Raw genomic sequence first — 22,297 nt, 5'->3', positions numbered from 1 at the left:
GTACCGAAAAACGGGGTAACATTGATCGGTTCGACTCATTCTGGAATTCCTTTAATTTTTTTTTTCAGAATTAAAAAAAAGTTATTGAAAAAAATTTTTGGGGGGGATCACCCTAAGTCAAAACTTAAAATTGACCTACTACGTTCAAATTAAAAGCATCGGCAAAGTTGTTTGAAAAAGCATTACTTGCAAGTTTGCTGGAGAACTCGATAGAATATAACTTAAAATAAAAAAGTTCCATTCTATATTTGAGTTAGAACGATTTCCCTATTTTTTGGGAAAGATGCAGCAAACAAATGCAAACAACTTCTCTGAAGATACCAAAAAACCTAAAATTAACGATAACAGAGATGGATTCTTTTTTCTGCTAAATCGTGGATTCGGACCATTCCCTACTAACTTTGCAATGCATTTGTGAATATTACGCAACTCACTATAACAATCCGTTTCCGACATTCTTAGCAAACTGCAGTAGAATCACTTGGCATGATACGGGACCTCGCAATACCGGCGACTGGCTCCGCCAAAGCTCCACTCCTCAATGAGGCAGCAACACACTCACTGTCTCGTCATGATGATTGCTGTCACCGTTGCTTACTAGGGGAAGGGCACGCAAGGGGAATACCACTAATCATTATTCACACCCCACAGCATTGATTGTGAATGTAAATGTCAACAAAGCATTCTCAATACGGCTTGATGCTGAGTTACTGTGTTGTACATAGACGGGACGGAAGATACTTTGCAATCCCTATACCAATGAATCTGACGAACTTAATCAACATGCATATTAGGCCGTCCCTTATTTTGCAAAAAAATGGAAATGTTAAAAGTTCGTAAGTGGAAAACGATCGTGTCAAAATTTGGAGTCCGTATCTCAAGGCTAAGTGGTCCCTCAAGGGGCCTAAAATTGTCAAGAAATGTGTGGGACTAAAAAAACATGATTTTTTTTTCGACAAAAAAACGCTTTTCTACTAAAACAGATGATTTTAGGACCCTAAGGGCCAAAAATGTGCTTAGAACTGCGATATCTCTACTTTTCGTCGAAAATAAAATCATTTTTTTAGTCCCATACATTTTTTGACAACTTTAGGCCCCTTGAGGGACCACTTAGCCTTGAGATACGGACTCCAAATTTTGAAACGATCGTTTTCCACTTACGAACTTATAACATTTCCATTTTTTTGCAAAATAAGGGACGGCCTAATGTACATGCTGTGCGAGCAGCTTCTATGGCTTCAAGTCATAGCTCTTTTCTCGGCTCTTATGTAACCAAACCACTAACTGTATAACATCTTGAGAAGGCGGTATTCTTCAGTATTTTGGCAGCTGTTAAACAATAGTTATACGGCATCCTCAAATTATTCGATTAAATATAATTTTAGGTTATGATACCTCTCATGACGCAATTCATGAGTAACTGGAAGTATCGTAATTGAAATTAGAACAATTAAAGTACCTGCCGCTACTTGTAATTGAACTCCCGATCTATGTATGAACTGGTCCCGATGATGTCCTGGCACACTCACACTGTTACACGCAAATAAAACCGTTCCGATATTCGGGAACAAATAATCATGAAAGGCGAAACCAATGGCCTGTTCAAATTTGTGATTGATTTCTAGTTAACGTGATTAGAACATCCAGTTTCCGTGATCAACTATCTTAAATATTAGAACAAAAATCATGTCTGCTCTACAGAACTATCCGTTCCGTAACGTTTCTCAAAAAGAAGAACTTTATTCATATATTGAGGTATCCAAAAACCACATTCGTGATTTCGTTCCTTTTTGCGTGAACTCCAATCGTGCTCGCTGTCATTATTAGTAACGCACGCGCAAAAACAAACATCCAGCACGTAGTCACCTTCCACATAGTCGTTTCACTTATAGACCAAATCGGTTTGTTTTGCCAAATAAAAGATATTCAAATACGTAATAATATAATAAATAAAAACCCCTTCATTCAGCAATCAAGTGAGCAATTGTAATTGTTGTCAAAATAATAGTTTTTGTGAATGTTTTGGAGCTGCTTAACTGTGTTCTGGTGGGCTGGCGCTCTTCAAACTACAGCAGCAAGTACAGACCGGGATAATCGTTTTTGGTTCGTTCACATCATCGTATGGCGATAGTTTATTATTAAATACATGAGATTTAGTGATCAGCGTCCTCACAATCGTCACGTTTTTGATTGTGGTATATGCAAATGTAAGTATGGTGAAAAATTGCTACAGCAGGATTCACAAAAATGCCGCAAACTACATCTTCAACCAGACCGTGATGTAAGTTCCTACGTCCATGATCAAAATCACGATTACCGGAACATAACCATGAACAAAGTTCTTGCTCTGTCAACACAGTTCTCATTTTCACGAACAGACCGATGCTTGCAGGAACAAAAATCACGTTAGTTTGATTTTTGCTTAGCAAGAGTGCTTCATTCTGCAGGCGTTACGCATACTTTGCGGAACACAGTTCCTGATAGTTCTTGGTGCCGTGATTTTGATTCATGGTGTATATTTGTAAACGTTGTTCCAGCTTGTTCAAGAGTTCGTGACTGGAGTTTGACGTTTTCTGGAACGGTTTTATTTGCGTGTATAGGGTATGAGTGTTATCAATAATTTCACGTTCCCAAATTCATCCTAGGGAATTGTTCCCTTCGTTGCGATAGTACCTATTGTTACGGTAGTGGCATTTGAGCACTGAAATGCAACAATAGTTAGTTATCAAAATTAAATTTTACCTCCATAATTGGAACAGTGTGCCTATTGTTGGTGCAAACGATTTATTATCGAAAACAGTGAAAAACGATAGTTTTCATATTTTTCCTAGGAAATTTGGATAGAAAACAACCAACTAACGTTTTGAAACCCTTCATTAGGTGGTACGATCAATTGTTGAAAATTAAATTACACTAATACCGCAACGATGGGCACACTTACCCTATTCGAAGCCAAGCGATTACTGCACCGATTAATTCCGTTATTTTTTTTTTTTTCATGCGTGCTCACTTTCGACAAAAAAAAAACAAAAATAAGAAAAAAAAACTATGTGCCGAGCATCCAACAGCTGAGAGTTAGGCAAAAATCTCAGTAAAAGTTCAGATTGCTGACTGGACTGCAAACTAGGAGAAAGCTCAGCTGTCAAACTTTGACGAGCACGCGTGATCACCGAAGTTTAGTAAATGATTACTTGAATTCCTGATAATTAGTAAGAAGAATAAGAACAATCATAACCACATTTTCAAATTAGGAAACAAATTTTTATTCAATAGAAAAACACATTTTCACAACTGGTGTAAAGATCGCTCGGCTAGCCCCATGGCTATACTCTCTTAGGGTCGGCTCTACCATGCTTAGGGAGGACTCATACAACCAACAAATACGGACGAAATACAATCATAAGCAGCAATCTAACCAAAACAGGGGACATAAGACATCTTTCTATAAGAGCTGTGGCACAAACAAAGAAATACTATTTACATATATGTTTATTACTTAATAATAGTTTACATAATTGGTATAAAGGGGGGGGGGGGGGGGGGGGGGTGTCGTTGCGGCCGTTAACTGCTACATGCAAGGAGGAGAGAGGATAGGACTGGCTTACTTGCTCGAACTGCTCCCTCCGGTCAACTTTTCAGTTCGCTGAACTATCCGGAACGAGCTCCATGGCGGTTGCTTCTTAAGCGTCCTTCTGACTGGCATCCAGGTCCGGAACAGTTTCCAACAGGGCGGCTGGTTCGTGCTGACGTCCCACATGCTCGTTGACAGGGCCGTATCCAATAGGATTTTGAGCACTAGTAGGCGGGGGAAAACCCTCCGGGCCCTACTAGGCTCTCACCGCAATAGCGCTGGATATAGCTCGCCTGTAACGTGTGGCGCGACAATAACTTCTGGGGCTTGTCGGCCACCAGCACCAGAGGGCTCGCCAGCACCAGTGTTCCGCAAAACAGAACTTGTGGCAAAAACGGGAATCCAGTTGTCGTGAATGGTCTCGAAACAGCGAGGGGGGGGGGGGGAATATGTAGTTCGTCCCCAAACTCCAGATGGACTCCGGCGACACCGGAATCTCGACCAGTCAATGGTCGGACACGTGTTAAAATTCACTTATCTCGCCTTCACTAGGCAATCACCACACTCACTGAATCCCTAGTCGACCTTTCTCCCCGGTGGTCCAGTACTTTCTCCCTCTTTTCTTTCCTTTTTCGCTTATCGGTCCTACCCTTCTCTCTCCTCCCCTCCTCTCTCCTCTCTTATCCTGCCTGTCATAAGGCAGGTGTAACAACATTGAAGACATCAAAGACGAGAGTAGAACTATAAACTTCAATATAACAGTTGAGGGGTATTTAAGATTTTATGGCTATTTTAAATTTTCTAAACTAAACTCCACTGAAATTATTTACAATATTTTTTGAAGCCTTTTATTGAAAGTCTTGAGTCACCTGCCATGGATAAAATTGTTGTTTCCGTTTTGTCGGTAACAATTATCCCACCTCTCGTGAAAAAAAATTCCAAGATTTATTCTTGGTATTTTTTTTTCATCATATCCTGAATTATACTTGACGTTAGATGATTGGCCTTGAATCAGCATTCCTCCCAATAAGCAGTGTAAGTAGCCATTCATTAATACTAAAGCATGCATAATTTAATTTCGATGTGTTGGTACTTCTTTATTTTTTTTATACATATGAATAGTTCCTTAGTTCTATTTTTCGTCTTACAGGTAGTTATTCTCAGTTCTACGTTCCACTCGTTCATTTAATACTTAAATTTTTATTCATGCACTTAGTTCGTCTTAATTGAATAAAACTTTAGGCTTAATCATAGAAAATCTAGAAGACAAACTCTATCTTCTGAGATAATATAATTGAAAGACTATAACTATCTCTCAATTTATCGTTGAGGCCAATTCTGCCTCGTCGATGAAGTTTTAATTTCTAAACACTTCTCAACTTTCTTATAGAAAGATGAAAGTTTGATTTGAAATTACTATATACTCTGGCAACCATCTCGTTTTCGTCAAAACGAGTGGTTGCTCGGTTGATTTTCATAGTTTCTCGAATTCCCTTGTGAAAGAAGAAGAGCAATCAGTCCGGCTCTTTTTCATTTCATTTTCAATGCACTATTCTAGTGTCTTACGAATATTGGGATCAAAACAGAAATGCTAATTATTTAACAAATTAGTCCTCACTTCATTGGAGTGACTAACGAATAGCACGAATCCTGCTGAATTCAACAAATTAATTACTCTAACCCTTTGGGTAGCTCCAAAGGTACAACGTTTTGGTAACCAAATTTGTTACAATAACGTAGGGTTCGATTTTAGGTTCTATAATATTCGAATTCATCGTTTTGAATTAATTTGTTCCGTACTAATTTAAGTTTTCCATTCGAAATAATTTCAATCCACGTGTACAACACTGAAATATAAATTATACAATAACCTAGTACATATAAACTTACCAATGCAAAATAACAAAAAGAGGACATTGCTTTTGTTCAAAGTGCAATTACGTTAACATAAAGTACGATACATTCACGATAATTGAGAGGTAGTATCGTGAGCCTCCCGGAGCATGCAGAGAAAAAATCTTTGATGAAGATTTTTTTGTTTAGTTGGATCGCCAATTGTAAAGATCGCTCGGCTAGCCCCATGGCTATACTCTCTTAGGGTCGGCTCTACCATGCTTAGGGAGGACTCATACAACCAACAAATACGGACGAAATACAATCATAAGCAGCAATCTAACCAAAACAGGGGACATAAGACATCTTTCTATAAGAGCTGTGGCACAAACAAAGAAATACTATTTACATATATGTTTATTACTTAATAATAGTTTACATAATTGGTATAAAGGGGGGGGGGGGGTGTCGTTGCGGCCGTTAACTGCTACATGCAAGGAGGAGAGAGGATAGGACTGGCTTACTTGCTCGAACTGCTCCCTCCGGTCAACTTTTCAGTTCGCTGAACTATCCGGAACGAGCTCCATGGCGGTTGCTTCTTAAGCGTCCTTCTGACTGGCATCCAGGTCCGGAACAGTTTCCAACAGGGCGGCTGGTTCGTGCTGACGTCCCACATGCTCGTTGACAGGGCCGTATCCAATAGGATTTTGAGCACTAGTAGGCGGGGGAAAACCCTCCGGGCCCTACTAGGCTCTCACCGCAATAGCGCTGGATATAGCTCGCCTGTAACGTGTGGCGCGACAATAACTTCTGGGGCTTGTCGGCCACCAGCACCAGAGGGCTCGCCAGCACCAGTGTTCCGCAAAACAGAACTTGTGGCAAAAACGGGAATCCAGTTGTCGTGAATGGTCTCGAAACAGCGAGGGGGGGGGGGAATATGTAGTTCGTCCCCAAACTCCAGATGGACTCCGGCGACACCGGAATCTCGACCAGTCAATGGTCGGACACGTGTTAAAATTCACTTATCTCGCCTTCACTAGGCAATCACCACACTCACTGAATCCCTAGTCGACCTTTCTCCCCGGTGGTCCAGTACTTTCTCCCTCTTTTCTTTCCTTTTTCGCTTATCGGTCCTACCCTTCTCTCTCCTCCCCTCCTCTCTCCTCTCTTATCCTGCCTGTCATAAGGCAGGTGTAACAACATTGAAGACATCAAAGACGAGAGTAGAACTATAAACTTCAATATAACAGTTGAGGGGTATTTACGATTTTATGGCTATTTTAAATTTTCTAAACTAAACTCCACTGAAATTATTTACAATATTTTTTGAAGCCTTTTATTGAAAGTCTTGAGTCACCTGCCATGGATAAAATTGTTGTTTCCGTTTTGTCGGTAACACTGGAAAAGGTCTAAACTCTAAGCACTTTACAGCACTTTAGATAAATTTCTCGTATGACTCATGGACCATTCCGGAGTGGATGAGTTACTCCGTACATCCCAAAATGTTATGAACTGAAAATAAAATAAAATAAGGCACACATATTTGTAGACTCGTGTAATGTACGTTCATGAATTTATTTAAAATAGTAAATAAACTTTAATGACAGAATTGCGAAACTAGTGTCCTTTTTTATGTAAGTCTCTGTCATACTGATTAACTTTGCCAAAGACACCATCTTTCTGTATCAGGATTCAGAGCTATGTGATTTCTAGAATTTGAATGTGCACTAGCGCCACCAAGTGGCAGAATTTTGAAATAAGTATAATTAGTATCTCGTTTTATGCAAGTCTATGTCATACTGATCAACTTTGCCAAAGACACCAACTTTCTAAGTTAGCGGGATTCTGAGATATGAGGTCTTAAAAATTTACATGCTCACTAGCGCCGCCCAATGGAGGAATTCCGAACTTCACTACTCATCATCTAAGTAATTGGCGTCTTTTCGGAAGACACCATCCTTTCAAATTATCAGGGTCTTGAGCTGTCGCTTATCGTAACGTTTGCTTGACTACCAAATATGATTCCTGTAGTGCAATTCAGCATCAAACTGTTGATGGCATCTCTAGTGGCCAAGTTATGAATTAATCCTATGACAGACAAACAGACGTATCACTCGGAACAAAATGCGATAAAAATGATCGTCACGCAAACATAATCGCCCAATGCTAATTATGCTGTGGTACGCGTACCCACTGAGTAGATGGCGGTAGTGAGCAAACGTCAAACAGGAGCAAAAGCGATGCGAGCGCCATGAGTTAGCGTTTTGCGAACCACGAAATAATGGAATGATTCGTTGAAAAGGGAAACGATGGGAAGTGAGTGAAGTGAGACGTCTGTTTGTCTGTGCCAAAGTTCTAAATGGTAGATCTTTTGAAGCCCTGACACGCTGACACTTTGCCGAAGAAAATATTGCGCTAGGGAACGTCCATAAATTACGTCACGCTCTTAGGGGGGAGGGGGGGTTCAGTGAAGTGTGACAACCCATACAAAAATTTCAGAGGTCTCATACAAAAAGTGTGACATAGGGGGGAGGGGGGGTTGAAAATGGGCAATTTTTGCGTGACGTAATTTATGGACGCTCCCCTATCTCTTAACACACCCGAGATAATTGACCACAAAAGCCAAAATCCCATAAGTTCTTTTTCTCCTACAACGCTCACCCCGAGTCTCTTACTAAACGATTTCCTAATAACGGACTTACTAGACAGGGGTGAGCGTTATAGGAGAAAAAGAACTTATGGGATTTTGGCTTTTGTGGTCAATTGGTTCGTCACTGGATAGTAGCGTGGGACACGAAAAGTCATTTTACTCCTGTACACTTTTTGAATTCCATTTTGGCCCCATATCAACTGTGCAAAATTTCAGCTCGATCGGAGAAACTATATTTTAGCGCCAGCCGTTTTAAATTTTAATACGATTTAGTATGGGGGAAATCAATTAACTCGGCAAGCCTCGTTGGATAAGTGTACAACTCGTGCTGTAAAAATCTTCATTCTGCACCTTGTTGCGTAAACTACTATTGTTTACCAAAACAAAAAGTCCTCTACAAGATGGGCACTTGAAAATACAATTATTACAATTAAAGTTAGTTAAATAATTAAATAGGGGAACTGAGTACAGCGCCATTAGCGTTCTAGTGTATTTCTATTGCATGCTACCTTGGTGAACTCCCCAAAGCGAGTCATCAATGTTCGCTGCTGCAGGCTACGCAGCTAACCTTGAGGGTGCGATGTGCACTAGCTCCACTCTAAAGCAATGCCTTCTTGGTGGTTCTGGAGCGACGTAGAGTTTGGTGACCATGGGAATGTCTTTAGAGAGTTGAGGAGAGAGTAGTCCTGGCTTTTACTTTTGTTGTAGAAGATGGTCTTAACCCCACACTACCCGGACCTATTGAGCAGATTTCCCCCCATGGTTTAGAAGAAAATAAGGCGGGCTTGTCAGAACTGACATCATTCCTTTAAATTTCACAATATGTCATTTCACATTTCATATTTGATCAACAAATTAAGATTTATTAGTAAATAACATTTCATATTCGTGTTTCAATGCCAATTTTGTGTAGACGATGCTAATTTACAAGCAATCGGAATGAATTACAAACATTAGACTCTTTCGGGGTTCCTTTTGGTAATCTGCACCAAGTGTTCGAACGGCAACTTCATCGTCAAATCGTGTTTGAACCGAATGTCTTCCGGTTTGATTTTTGAGCTGAACCTAAAATTGCGCACCAAATGTACCATGATCGTTTTCATGCTGAATGAAGCATATCGCCAACCTGTAATAAGATATGAAAACCACTGAAAGTAATCTTTATTCGAAAATCCACCTTAAATATCTTACCCAAACAAATTCGAGTCCCCCCGCTGAACGGAAGAAACGCAAACGGGTGCCGGTTCTTAACCCGTTCTTCGCTGAAATTTTCCGGATCGAATTTGTCCGCGTCTGGACCCCAAACGTCCTTCCTCTGGTGCAAGGCGTGCAAGCTCAATCCGAAAACGTTTCCCGGTGGAACCTTGACGCCATCGATTTCGATCTCGGCCGTGTTTTCCCGAGCTATCGCCGGAACGGCCGTCCAGTGGCGTTGCACTTCGTTCATGAACATCTCCGTGTAGGTTAGGTCTTTGAGATGCTCGTGGGTGATTTCCTGGTCCTCGCTCCCGGCGGGGAAGTATTGATTGATTTCGGCAAACAGGCGGTCCTGAATATCCGGGTAGAACGACAGGAAGAGGCACGCGTGTGCGGTGAGCAATCCGGTCGTGTCGACGGCCTGTGGAAGGAGAGACGGTGAACAATGGTGAACATTACGGTAGGGATCGGAGGTCGTTTGATGTGTCAATCCATACCCCAGTGATGACGGCGTAAGCGTTGTCGGTGATTTGTGCTTGACTAAATGGCTTGCCATCGGAGGAATTGCTGAGTAACAGGTCAACCAGGATTTTCGGCTTGTGGTTGTCTTCCTCAGTTATATCTTCGTCATTGTTGTTTTCACCCTTGGTAAGCTGTTGCTGTTGTAGGACTTCCTTTCTTTCAACTATCAGCTAATTGAAAAGAAATCAGAGAGAAACGAAATATTTTTGTTTGGATAAATATAACGTTTGATCTTATTGGGTTTAGTGGGCACTACAGTGGCGGTATGAGGAATTCACAAACTTTTTCAGAACATCCCCAATATTTTAAAATGTAAGAAATAAAGCCGACATTTCTAGTTCACATTACCTTAGTGAAAAAATCACAAACGATCTTCCGTGCTTCCGTCAACTCTTTGTAATACCGGGTCATCTTGTAGATGATGTCGGGATACAAATAAACTGTCATCATTCTCCGCGCAGCTCCATTGAATGCCCTGAAAACCAATTCATACAATGTTTGTCAATGAAAACCTTTCAACACTTTATCTCTTACTCATCCAATCCACGCTTGAACTCCTCCTTCCCGTCCCTGTCCAGAACATCGCTGCCCAGCGTCGTTCCGCAAGCCATCTCCAACGTGCACAGGGCCGTATACTTGATAATGTCAACGGTTGCCCCATCGGGACACTCGTTCAGCCGGGCGATCATCTTCCGAGCACATTTTACCATAATCGGCACAAATCCGTGAATGATCCGTAGGTTGAAGGCCGGGTTCAGCCGCTTTCGGGCCGGTTTCCAGACGTGATCTGTTGAAAGAAGAGCAAAACTCATGTTCTAGTTCAGGCCTGCCTAACCTTTTGGACCTGGGAAGGTCTTGGAGTTTATAAATTCCATTGCACCTAGCTGGGAGACGACAGAAGCTAATTACTTGACACATGGTAATTAGCTAGCTAGATGCAAATATCAAAACGGGACATGCCACAATAGTTCAGCTTATTGGACGCAGTGGCAGTGACGCTCCCCAACAGGGGAGGAAAAAAAACCTTTTGAAACCATGACAAGCGACAACGATAAGCGATAACTATCTTCGATCTGGAGTTGGCCGAAGCAAGTGCTTTAATAGGAGCCTGGCTATCTGAACAGAAGTAGATTACTTTGCTCATTATGTGTAGCTGAAGTGCACCTGCTCGACCTTCGAGAAGGTAGCCATCAGTATAACATACGATGTCGTCTGAAATACTTCTCTCCAGATATCCAGATGGCTACTCTTCTCGGGAAGGGAATTTCGTGGAAAATGTCCTATATGAAAAATTACATACAATTGTGAAATCACTTGGAGCAAGGACAACTTTGTCCCAATTCACCAAAAGTGGAAACAACGAGATGTGTGTTGGTTGAACTGCGGTTCACAGGAGTTTCCTCCAGTAAACCGAGTAGCCATAGGCATCAAGTGCAAACAGGGATGGGAACACTCACTTGCAGAGAGTTACACTCACTTGCTATTTTCTCAGCTCAGAAGCGTGCAACCAAGAAACGATGTATGAACAACTTTTTTCTTGTGGTTTTGTCCTAAACTTGGTCGAATAGAGTAGAGGTCGCCCACGAATTCCAAAGTCGTGACAGAGCTGTGAAAGCAACTCTCCACGAGGTGTGTGCAATTTACATTCACCTCGTCGAGAGTTGCTTTCGCAGCTCCCTCACGACTTTGGTATGCGTGTGCCACCCTATCTCTATTCGGCAAACTTTTTGACAAAACCAAAAGGCAAAAGTCGTCCGTACATCATTTCTTGGTTGCACGCCTCTGAGCTGAGAAAACTGCAAGTGAGTGTTCCCATCCTTGAGTGCAAAAAAGTGCTCCTTGTTTGAAATGAATGTGGAATGGGGCAACGTCAAAGAGAGCTTCGAGCGCTGCTGTAGAAGTTGAAGAGAATCCATTTGATATACTTGGGTTTTATACCCCAAGTTGTACCAAAGGTTCGCCGGCTTTGCCCGGAGGCCATACAAGCTTTCTTGATTCTGAACTCAATATGAGGTGTCCAGGAAAGCTTGGAATCAAGAATTACGTACTTTACCTGTTCAGTCATATTGACTTCAGAATCAAAGAGGCGCAAAGGTCGAACACCATTACGGTTTCGCTTTTCCGTGAAAAGAACAATAGATGTTTTACTCGGATTAACCGAAAGGCCATATTGGCGACACCAACCCTCAACTACCTGAAGAGCGTTTTGCATCAGGTCGAAAAAGTTCTGATGCACATACCGACTAACAAGGTTAGGTAGTCGTCGGCAAAACCATACACCCATAACCAAACACCCAATTTCCTAATTGCCGCTTAACGCAATTTCGTGGAGAGATGTCGGTTTTTGAGCATTCGGTGAATCCAATTGGAAATCATTGGAGATATACCATGACCCGTGCGACTTCCAATATGGCATCGAAAGGCACGTTGTCAAAGGCACCCTCGATATCTAAGAAAACACCCAAGCAGGATTGTTTTTAAGCGAATGCCTTCTCGATATCATAAACAACCTTGTATAAAAGAGTCACAGTGTACTTACCAGATTGGTAGGCATGTTGGTTTACATGAAGAGGCACATTGGCCAGATGAACATCACGGATGTGATGATCGACAATGCGTTCTAAGCATTTCAGAAGAAAAGAGGTCAAACTGATAGGTCTGAAGCTCTTGGCTTCTTCATACGACGCACGACCCACTTTCGGAATAAACTTCACAGTAATATCCCGCCAGGATTTGGGAATATACCCTGTAGCAAAACTGCAAACAAGTAGTTGTTTCAAAACATGTTTGAAATGATCAAATCCCTTCTGAAGCAAAATAGGATAAATCTCATCTGCCCCAGGAGATTTGAAAGAAGCTAAGCTATTAAGTGCCCATTCAATCGATTCTAAAGTTATGATACTCCGAGCCGAAGCTAAAGAATCACAGCTACAAGAAAAGACATTAGGTTCATCCGAAGATGTAATATCCAAACATCCGGGGAAGTGTGTACTGAATAAACATTCCAAAACTTCGTCATCAGAGGAAGTGAAATCACCATTTGGCAAACGAAGTTCGTTCACTTTAAAATCCTTAGATTTTGCAAGGATTTTGTTCAATCGACTGGCTTCACTCAGACTGGAAACATTTGTACAAAGGTTTTTCCATCCGGATCGTTCAGCAGACCGAAGAGCTTTCCTGTAGGCCTTGCGAGCCGACCTGAAAGCCTCCGATCCAGCCGAACGTCGTCTGTTCCAACTCTTTCTACATTGTTTCCTGAAGTTCGCCAGATCAGAGTTCCACCAAGGGGTCAGAGGGCAAGCTTCTTCAAAAACTTCCATGATGAAGGCCGTTGTAGTATCAACGGCATCATCTAAATCACTTGGAGTGTCAATTGATGGTGAGTATCCATGAAATTTGGCTGCAACCAAATCGGTAAAGAGATCCCAGTTGGTTGACCGGGGGTTCCTGAAACGCAAAGTTTGCGACGTAACATTCACATGTTCAAAAAAAATGTAGCGATGGGCAGATAAAGATTCTTCATCTGACACATGCCAATTGGTCAGCTCGTGACTACAGTGACCGGCACAAAAAAAAGATCCACCATATAGTGATTGCTAGTGATCCACCATATAGTGAAAAATACATGCAAAAATGATAAAATATATCTTTCAATGAATGCACTTCATCCATTTTACATTGTTTTAGTGATCTGTGTTGAAAAATATTTGGTTCTTGAGGAATAAAATGATTTCTGATAAGATTGGGAAAATTGCTTAAAAATTGGGTATGACAGAAAAAAAGATCCACTTAGCAATTAGTTCTGAAACTTCAAAATTTCGCCAAATTTTCACAATTTTTGCTTCTTGGTTTATGCTGTTGTGATGTTTTTGACTTGTGAAATTTATTTTGACATGAGTTTTATCAATTTTAGGGTGATATGCGGCGAGTTTATTTTTCACGGTTAATATAATAGGTAAAACATTCCCTAAACTCCAGAAACTATCTTTAAGCAAGAATGAATGCTATTAATCTTCAATACAACAATAATTCAGCTTGCAAACTTACAGGAATGTATTGTTTTTAACAATTTTTACGAGGTTTGGTCGACTAATGCAAAGAAATGCACATGTTGTGAAGATTATTAAGGATTATTTTATATTACTCGATATTATTTGATAACTCAAAACACTCTCATGTTTGTGTATCGCAATGATCACCTCCATCTGCTTGTTCAAAAGCTTGCTTGAGGTATATTCTTTAATATACACATTGATAATTACAAATTTTCAAAGTATTGCAAGTGGTACACATAATGCTCACTTATAATGTTAACTTTCAAAATAAAGTCACACTGGTGTTAAATTATGCGCACACATAAAATGAGTGATTGCAAGAGAGACTAACGTCAAATCGTGTTGGTGTCTTCAGCACATATATTCCTTGCATTCCAACGAAAAATATTGCAGAAGACAGCTAGATGATCGGACGCTTTATTTTTTTGTAAACTGTTGATTCTGAGAATGGGTGTATTGAAGCGATAGTGGAATTTGATGTTAAAAGATAACATTATGATTGAACCTCCGTGTGTACCACTTACAATACATTGAAATTTTGTAATTATCAAAGTGTATATTATAGGATATACCTCCAGCAAGCTTTAGTACAAGCAGATGGAGGTGATCATTGCGATACACAAACATGAGAGTGTTTTGAGATATCAAATAATATCGAATAATATAAAATAATCCTTAATAATCTTCACAACATGTGCATTTCTTTGCATTAGTGAACTAAACCTCATAAATTTTTTTCAAAACAATACATTCCTGTATGTCTGCAAGCTGAATTATTGTTGTATTGAAGATTAATAGCATTCATTCTTGCTTAAAGATAGTTTCTGTAGTTTATGGAAAGTTTTACCTATTATATTAACCATGAAAAATAAACTCGCCGCATATCACCCTAAAATTGATAAAACTCATGTCAAAATAAATTTCACAAGTCAAAAACATCACAACAGCATAAACCAAGAAGCAAAAATTGTGAAAATTTGGCGAAATTTTGAAGTTTTAGAATTAATTGCTAAGTGGATCTTTTTTTCTGTCATACCCAATTTTTAAGCAATTTTCCCAATCTTATCAGAAATCATTTTATTCCTCAAGAACCAAATATTTATCAACACAGATCACTAAAACAATGTAAAATGAATGAAGTGCATTCATTGAAAGATATATTTTATCATTTTTGCATGTATTTTTCACTGGAAACAGCAATCACTATATGGTGGATCTTTTTTTGTGCCGGTCACTGTAATTCTGCTAGAGCAAAGCGTTAAGTCTAACACTTTCTCTCTAGCAGATAACATGAAAGTCGGGCGGTTGCCTATGTTAAGTAATCCAAGATCTGTACTACTCAAGTATTCCATCAAACTCTCAAATTGATGTCTGAGCTGCCCCAGATTATATGGTGAGCATTAGCATCACTGTCAACAATTAGCGGAAGGCCTTTTGAAGTGCAGTATGCAATTACTTGCTTGAAACCATTCGTAGGGGATGGTTCATCATGCGGTAAATAAACAGAACAATAAACGTATTTTCTGTTGAGGTTTCCAACAGATACATCGATTGTGATAGCACATACATCTCTAGTAGTTAGTTCAGAGATGAGTGTAGCAACGATTGCGTTGTTGACAAGCACACACGCTCAAGGCATGACACGTGAGTTTGCCATTTCATTTTTACTGAAAGTAGCAAACACCGGATTCACAAGGTTTCCTAGACAGCAATTCCCCTTACGAAAGTAAGGTTCTTGGACTAACGCCACTTGGGCTATTCCATTTTGCGTAAGTCTACAAAGATTGATTGTTGCTGTTCTTTTGTGCTGAAGATTGATCTGAGCTATCCTAACCGTAGCCACTACCCAAACTAGGCAAGGGGTCTCCAGTTAGCCTAGTGGTTAAGGCTATGAATCGCCAATCCGGAGACGGCGGGTTCGATTCCCGTTCCAGTCGGAAAACTTTTCTCGATTCCCTGGGCATAGCGTATCATTGTACTTGCCACACAATGTACAAATTCATGCAATGGCAGACAAAGAAAGCCCTTCAATTAATAACTGTGGAAGTGCTCTAAGAACACTAAGTTGAAGAGAGGCAGGCCAAGTTCCAATGCGAACGTCGAGCCACAAAGAAGAAGAAGAAGTAGGCAAGATTAAACTCTTAACAATCACAGCACAAAAAAAACAACAATAAAGCCAGATCCGTATCGATTTGAGTGTGCCAAAGGCAAAGATGCACAGAATACACTGTGTAAAACGCATAATGCGAAACCATATAGGTGAAAATTTAAACTAATTAATAACATCTTCATAATCCCGCCCTTATTCAGCCTCAAGTATGAGATTGAAGAAGGGCAGCTGATTGCCTCGGAGAAACACAAGGTCCACTGCGCTATTGCTCCGGTTAGCACAGTAAGGGCAAATACTGTGGAGGGTGCCCTGGTACTCCACAGGCTCCGTTTGCGATTATGTTTTTATAAGACCCCCCTAACCATTAATTCCTAGGCACGGCAAACGTAAAGCCGCATAACACCTTGAATTAGGGGTCACCTGATTAGTAGACTCCTACCACACTGGAACAGGCGGTCGGTAGTGCTGTTCTTAGCCAGTTGAACCAACCGCTACCGACACTACACAGCTGTCTAGGCTGTTCGGGAAAAGAAGTTAATATTGGTGATCAACTTCATACGGACCCGAAAAGCCGACGACTGAAGCAGGGCGATGCTCTCTCGAACTTACTGTTCAACCTATAGGTTGCTATAGCATTGGAAGGACCGATAAGGGGAACTGGTGTGTAAAGGAGCTGCACCATTGTCATGCGAAACGAAAACAAAACTCGCGTTGTACAAGACTCTGATTCTTCCGATCGCTTTATGCGGCCATGAATGTGTATAGTGACTTCGCGCTTGACATAATTACGTTACACAAATGAGAGCTTGGAACTCTTTATGAGACCGAAGACAGCTAATGCAATGATTCGGTATTGATAAGGCGAAATACAATCAGTTGATTGTAGATTAGGAACTTAAACGGTCTTGTTATGTCCCGGATTGAAATATGGCTCATAATGATCCTTTTATAAGACAACAGAATCGTGGATGTTGAGAGAATATATTACGATACATAAAGAGATGGATATAGTGATGCAAATGAAACACGGCAGGCTGCGATGGGCTGGACACGTAGCTCGTATGCCGGAGGAACGACAGGCTAAAATCATATTCAGCAGTGAACCAGGAAGGGGTCGTTGGCTTCGTTAAAGGCTGGGTTTCTGCAATTGAGAAGGGCACTAAGCGTTCAGAGCAACTGGAAGCGATTAGCCCAGGAGCGAGACCAGTTGACGCGAATGCTTCATTCGGCATGGGCTTAACGATTAAGCCGACCAAGACCAAGTACATGACTGCGGGTAGAGACAGAAGCACTTAGTGCCTTCTACGGATTGCGTAATCCACATAGTCCCTCGACATATGAACGTAAACGAAACTCGCTCTGTAAAGACACCAAGAAAGACGCTAATTCTTTTGGTGGCCCTCTATGATCACGAGGCGTGAACATTTCAAGAGCTACGTATAGTCCAAAGAGCTTTCAGAGTTTTTGAACGAGTTCTGCGAGAAGCTAACATTGTGAAACAAATAAAATATTACATACTTTAGTGCTGTTGGGAGGTGGGGTTTGAGAAATCCTTTGAGCAAAACCTTGGTTTGTGTGTGTATAGCTTAAAGCTATTTAAGTTAATTAGAATCTTAATCATTGTTTCTTACGCAACTACTTACATAGGTTTCTTTCGGACCCTTTCACGGTAAACGTAAAGCCGCATAACACATTGAATTAGGGGTCACCTGATTAGAGGACTCCTACCACTGGAACAGGCTGTCCGTAGTGCTATTCTTAGCCAGTCGTCACCTTCTTTAAGGTGTTGGGAATCCCTGGCTTAGAGTATTTATGCTGCGTAAACTACAATCTGCATGATGTCTGATAACCAAGCAGGTCTAAATGCTTTGAAATCAACAACATGCACTTCTAAACATGTTTGAGAGTGTATTTAGTCACTTCAACAATTTGCTTGCCGCAATCAGGTAAAGCTATTTTGGGGTCCAGGGTACTGTGGATTTGAAGGAAACCAACAAACCGATATGTTAGCAAGACTTGGATCACATAACATAAGTGGAACTCCATAGTCAGAGCGAAGGAAAAAGTTGCTTCCTTTTTCCGGCACGCAAAACTGTTATAAATATCTTTTATAAAAGACGTCGAACTGTCATTTATTTTGGTAAACAAAAACATCTGATCCAACCAGTATTCCCTGTTTTGGCAAAGAATACAGGAACGAAGATTGGCATCTGGGACATGCGCAACTCTAGCTGCTGGAAATTCACTCATTGCTTCTGACATAAATTCATTGAAATGTTCGAAATAACACATCCACGTTTTACATATCGATCGTATTTTCGACTTGAGTTTACAAAGTTTAATCTCAATTTATGTCCTACTTTAGATCTACACGTACTTCCAGACTTGATCTATGAAATCTTTGTTTTACACTCAACGAAAAAAAAACTCAAAATGAAATTTTGCTATAAGTAAAAATTATGGATGCCATAAGAATACCTTATGAAAATGGATCGTGTTTATTATGCCAAATTTCATAAGAAAGACTTACGAAAAGAGCAAAAAATTCTTGAAATGATTCATACTGAATTCGATCCATGAATGTCGGAATCACTGAACTCGTGTGTTAAGCGGCTATCGACGCTTAAGAACACTATGTTGCTAAACATATATGAAAGCCAAGCAGTGAGACGATTTTACGTCATTGAGCGACCTTATAAAATTCATTCGAATCATTATGAATTGTTTAAAGGCCGTTTCATAAGTTGGGCCTTATGAAAACCTTAAGTTTATTTGGCTGAGTGTACTTCATAGCAATGAAAAATGGTATACATACTGAAAAATGGTATGACAGTAATGTTATAACGCATTTGACATTCCGATATCCTGTATACCAGCGTACGAAATTTGAAAGGCATCACTTTTTTTTTTTATCTGTATTAACGAGATTTTTAGCCCTAGGCTAGTTCATCTCGGGACCCACACTTTACTTCCCTTCCGAAGGAAGAACCCACATTTTGTGAGTTTGTCGGGAGTGGGATTCGATCCCAGGCATCACTTTTCGAGCCATAGTTCTACTTATGTTATGTGATTGGATCGTCTCATCAATGAATTAACTACATCGGCTGTTTTCCTACTCTCCGCATCGACCAATGTGGCGCTAGCTTCTATGCGCGAAAAATCGCTAAAAGTAAATCGCAAAAATATTGTATGGCGAATAGCATCTAAAGGCAAATTTATCGAAGTGGAATACATTATTCGAAAAAATATTTGGTAGTGGTTGTGCACAATGGTGACAACTATTAAGCCTACCAAATATTTTTTCAGTAGAAGCTTTCTGTTTCAAGTAATTCAAGTTTAGATGCTTTTCACCATACAAAATAAAATGGATTTACTCCTGCTGATCAACTGTGGGTGTGCACCAAGCGGGTAGTCCATTCATGGGGCCAGATCCATATTGTGGTATGTCTGGTGTGAATGGAGCTTAAAACATGGGAACATGAGAAAATAAAATCCAACTAAAAAGAAAAATCACTTCTGCGAGACAGTCGAAACGTTCCATAAAGCCGAACGTTTCAAACATTCGCAAAAATTTAGAGCTTTCTGAAAAAGATTTCGGTTGTTTTACTGACCTTTGAATAGGTCACTGTCCGAGCCGGTATCTTCTGAAGCTGATAGGAAAACTTCAAGATGATATGTGTCGCTTTTGCAGCATAGATACAGAAGACTCGGAGCATAATTTGCGGGATCCAGCAGAAGCAATTTTAAAATTAGATCCTATCTGAAGTTGAGAGGTATCGTTCAATGAATTAACTACATCGGCTGTTTTCCTACTCTCCGCATCGACCAATGTGGCGCTAGCTTCTATGCGCGAAAAATCGCTAAAAGTAAATCGCAAAAAATATTGTATGGCGAATACCATCTAAAGGCAAATTATTCAAAGTGGAACACATTATTCGAAAAAATATTTGGTAGTGGTTGTGCACAATGGTGACCACTATAAAGCCTACCAAATATTTTTACGGGAAAAGCTTTCTATTTCAAGTAATTGAAGTTTAGATGCTTTTCACCATACAACATAAAATGGATTTATTGCTGCTGAACAACTGTGGGTGTGCGCCAAGTGGGTAGTCCATTCGGCAAAACTCTGCTTAACATTTGCGAATTAGAACTGTATCTGACTGTATGATCAACATTGTTTTCTTAAGTTGTTTCAATCAGGCCCTCCGCGATCGTTTGATTTGTTGGTGTGAAGCACTGCTTGCGGAATGAAGAGAGACAATCTTCGCACAACCAGAGGACATTGTTGAAATCTATGTCAAAATCATGACCCCGCTAGTTTTTAGGATGTAATTGTATGTAACATGAAACTTGCTTTATGAACTTCCTGGTGTAACATGTTCCATCTGGGATATTGCCTGCTACTCAACTTAGTGTTCTATGAGCACTCCCACGGTTATTAACTGAGAGCTTCCGCTGCCAATGATCATTTCGCATAAGTATATAGTGTGGAAGGTACGAAGATACTTTATTCCTAATGAAGTTACAGAAATTTCCATCACGAAAAGTTCCTGGACTGAACGGGAATCGAACCAGTCACTCTCAGTATGATTATGCTGAATATCCGTGCGCTTATCTCATCGGCTATATGGGCCCTTCAGATATGAAAATTTAATGCCTTCAGTTTTTTTCCAGTAGTTTTCATTTTTGATTCACAGAATCCTGTGAATTTTACCATGGTAGAAAAATATTGTGGAAATATTGTGGTTTTGCTGTTACTCGGGATGTTAATCTACTTCAACCATCTTGAGTCGAAAATGATCAGATCAGTTATATTATTTCACCGCATTATATCATATTTAATTAACACCTTGATGAAGTCAACCACAGTCAGAAATAATAAAATTCTTCTTCACTTGTATGGCAAAGCAATCCCACTGGAACTTGGACTGTCTAACACAGTTCTTCTCCAGCATTTACACAGTATCAAGATTGGTTGGCCTTAGCACTGCAGATTTGTATCATTACTAAATGTATTATTTTCAACTAACGTGGTTTCTCTATGGTTTCTTAACCATGTTCAAATAGACGTAAGACAAACACGTGTCCCCTTGCCCAACCACATACACTTAGCCGTAAAAAGCCCTTCCTCGAATCCGGCAAACCGATACAGGTACGGCTTCTCCAGGCACACCGGACTGGTCAGGATCTGCTGGATCAAATCGGGATGGCTGGTCACCAGCAGCAACCTGGGTCCCGCCCACACCTTCAGAATCCGATCCGCCGAAATGCACACGTCGCGAATGGTTTCGAACCGTTCGATTTCGTTTTTCCCGAGCACTATGGGCGCGTTTCCGACCAAAGGGTAAACCGGCCGCAGGGTGGGCCACTTATCCGCGAACCGATATCGAGACCGGAAGTTCCAGTACAGAATCACTCCCAAGAGGGGTATGACCGCCGTCAGAATCAGAGATAACATTTCGAGGGATGAAATGGAAATTCTGAGCTCTGTATGATCCGTTTCGAGTAATGTTTTACGAGCAACTGACGGAGATTGATTGGGCACGAAAAGAAGTTGTTAATAAAATTGCAGGGTTTTTGGGTGTCTTCGGCAGCTCAATGTAGTAAGGTATACGTGCAGTCGTGATTTTACTTTCTGACTATCTTCATTAAGTTCTTCAGCTCGGAACGGACAACGACATTGGTGTTAATTGATGTGAATTAAAACTGTTGCGAAAATTATTTATATGCCGGAAAGTTCAGCAGAGGTAGGGTCTTGTACCATTTGGGCAGGTGTACCTATTTTGGGCACTTACTGCTATAACTAAGTCAATTTCAAACCGATTGATTTGAAATTTTGTACAGAGTTAGATACTGTACGAGCCTAACTCTATACAAAATTTCAAATCAATCGGTTTGAAATTGACTTAGTTATAGCGGCAAGTGCCCAAAATAGGTACACGTGCCCAAATGGTACAAGACCCTAGATAACATCGCATAAGGCCATCCGAACGGATTGGTCTAGATAGAGTAAAATGGGGCGAAATTCAGCAAAAAAAATAAAAAGAAGAAGTGCCATTAGAACATAAGTTAGGTTTTTATGGTAAAAGAGTCGACTACTTTCATATCGTATCATATTTCATTGAACACAAAAGAAAATTAAAAACAATCTAATACAGACTCAGAAACCAATAATCCTAATTCTTTGAGAAAAAAAATATAACTTAAACGCTATATAGCGAAGAATAACAAGAATGAATACAAGTATATTTTTAATGCGAAAAAAATCGTTACAAAAATTATAAAATTTAGGGATATTTTGAGTATTTTTATGAAATGGCTGCATAATGCATTGAAACATGGGGGAAAATATCTGGGAA

General features: G+C 40.3%; 1 protein-coding gene across 1 annotated transcript; it reads right to left on the bottom strand.

The window, feature by feature from the left end:
• Positions 1–8,919: 8,919 nt before the first annotated feature.
• Positions 8,920–21,652, bottom strand: LOC109428843 (probable cytochrome P450 313a4). The gene is made up of 6 exons (XM_019704674.3): positions 21,045–21,652; positions 10,308–10,560; positions 10,122–10,248; positions 9,749–9,943; positions 9,246–9,672; positions 8,920–9,180 (listed from the first exon to the last, which is right to left on the bottom strand). Exons 1-6 carry the CDS (start codon positions 21,394–21,396, stop codon positions 9,008–9,010), a joined length of 1,527 nt encoding a protein of 508 aa, XP_019560219.3. The 5' UTR covers positions 21,397–21,652; the 3' UTR covers positions 8,920–9,007.
• Between the last annotated feature and the right edge of the window lie 645 nt (positions 21,653–22,297).

Source organism: Aedes albopictus, chromosome 2 (assembly GCF_035046485.1).
Source record: "Aedes albopictus strain Foshan chromosome 2, AalbF5, whole genome shotgun sequence".
Classification (NCBI taxonomy): Eukaryota; Metazoa; Arthropoda; class Insecta; order Diptera; family Culicidae; genus Aedes; species Aedes albopictus.
The sequence above is the reverse complement of the archived record's forward strand: the minus strand, read 5'-3'. Positions and strand labels throughout refer to the sequence as shown.

Excerpts from the sequence above, each read along its gene's own strand:
- LOC109428843 (XM_019704674.3), bottom strand. The coding sequence starts at position 21,396 with ATGTTATCTCTGATTCTGACGGCGGTCATACCCCTCTTGGGAGTGATT. Across the intron at positions 10,561-21,044 it reads AGGGCTTTTTACGGCTAAGT|ATCACGTCTGGAAACCGGCC; the intron begins GTATGTGGTTGG and ends TTCTTTCAACAG. Across the intron at positions 9,944-10,121 it reads TTTGTGATTTTTTCACTAAG|CTGATAGTTGAAAGAAAGGA; the intron begins GTAATGTGAACT and ends CTTTTCAATTAG.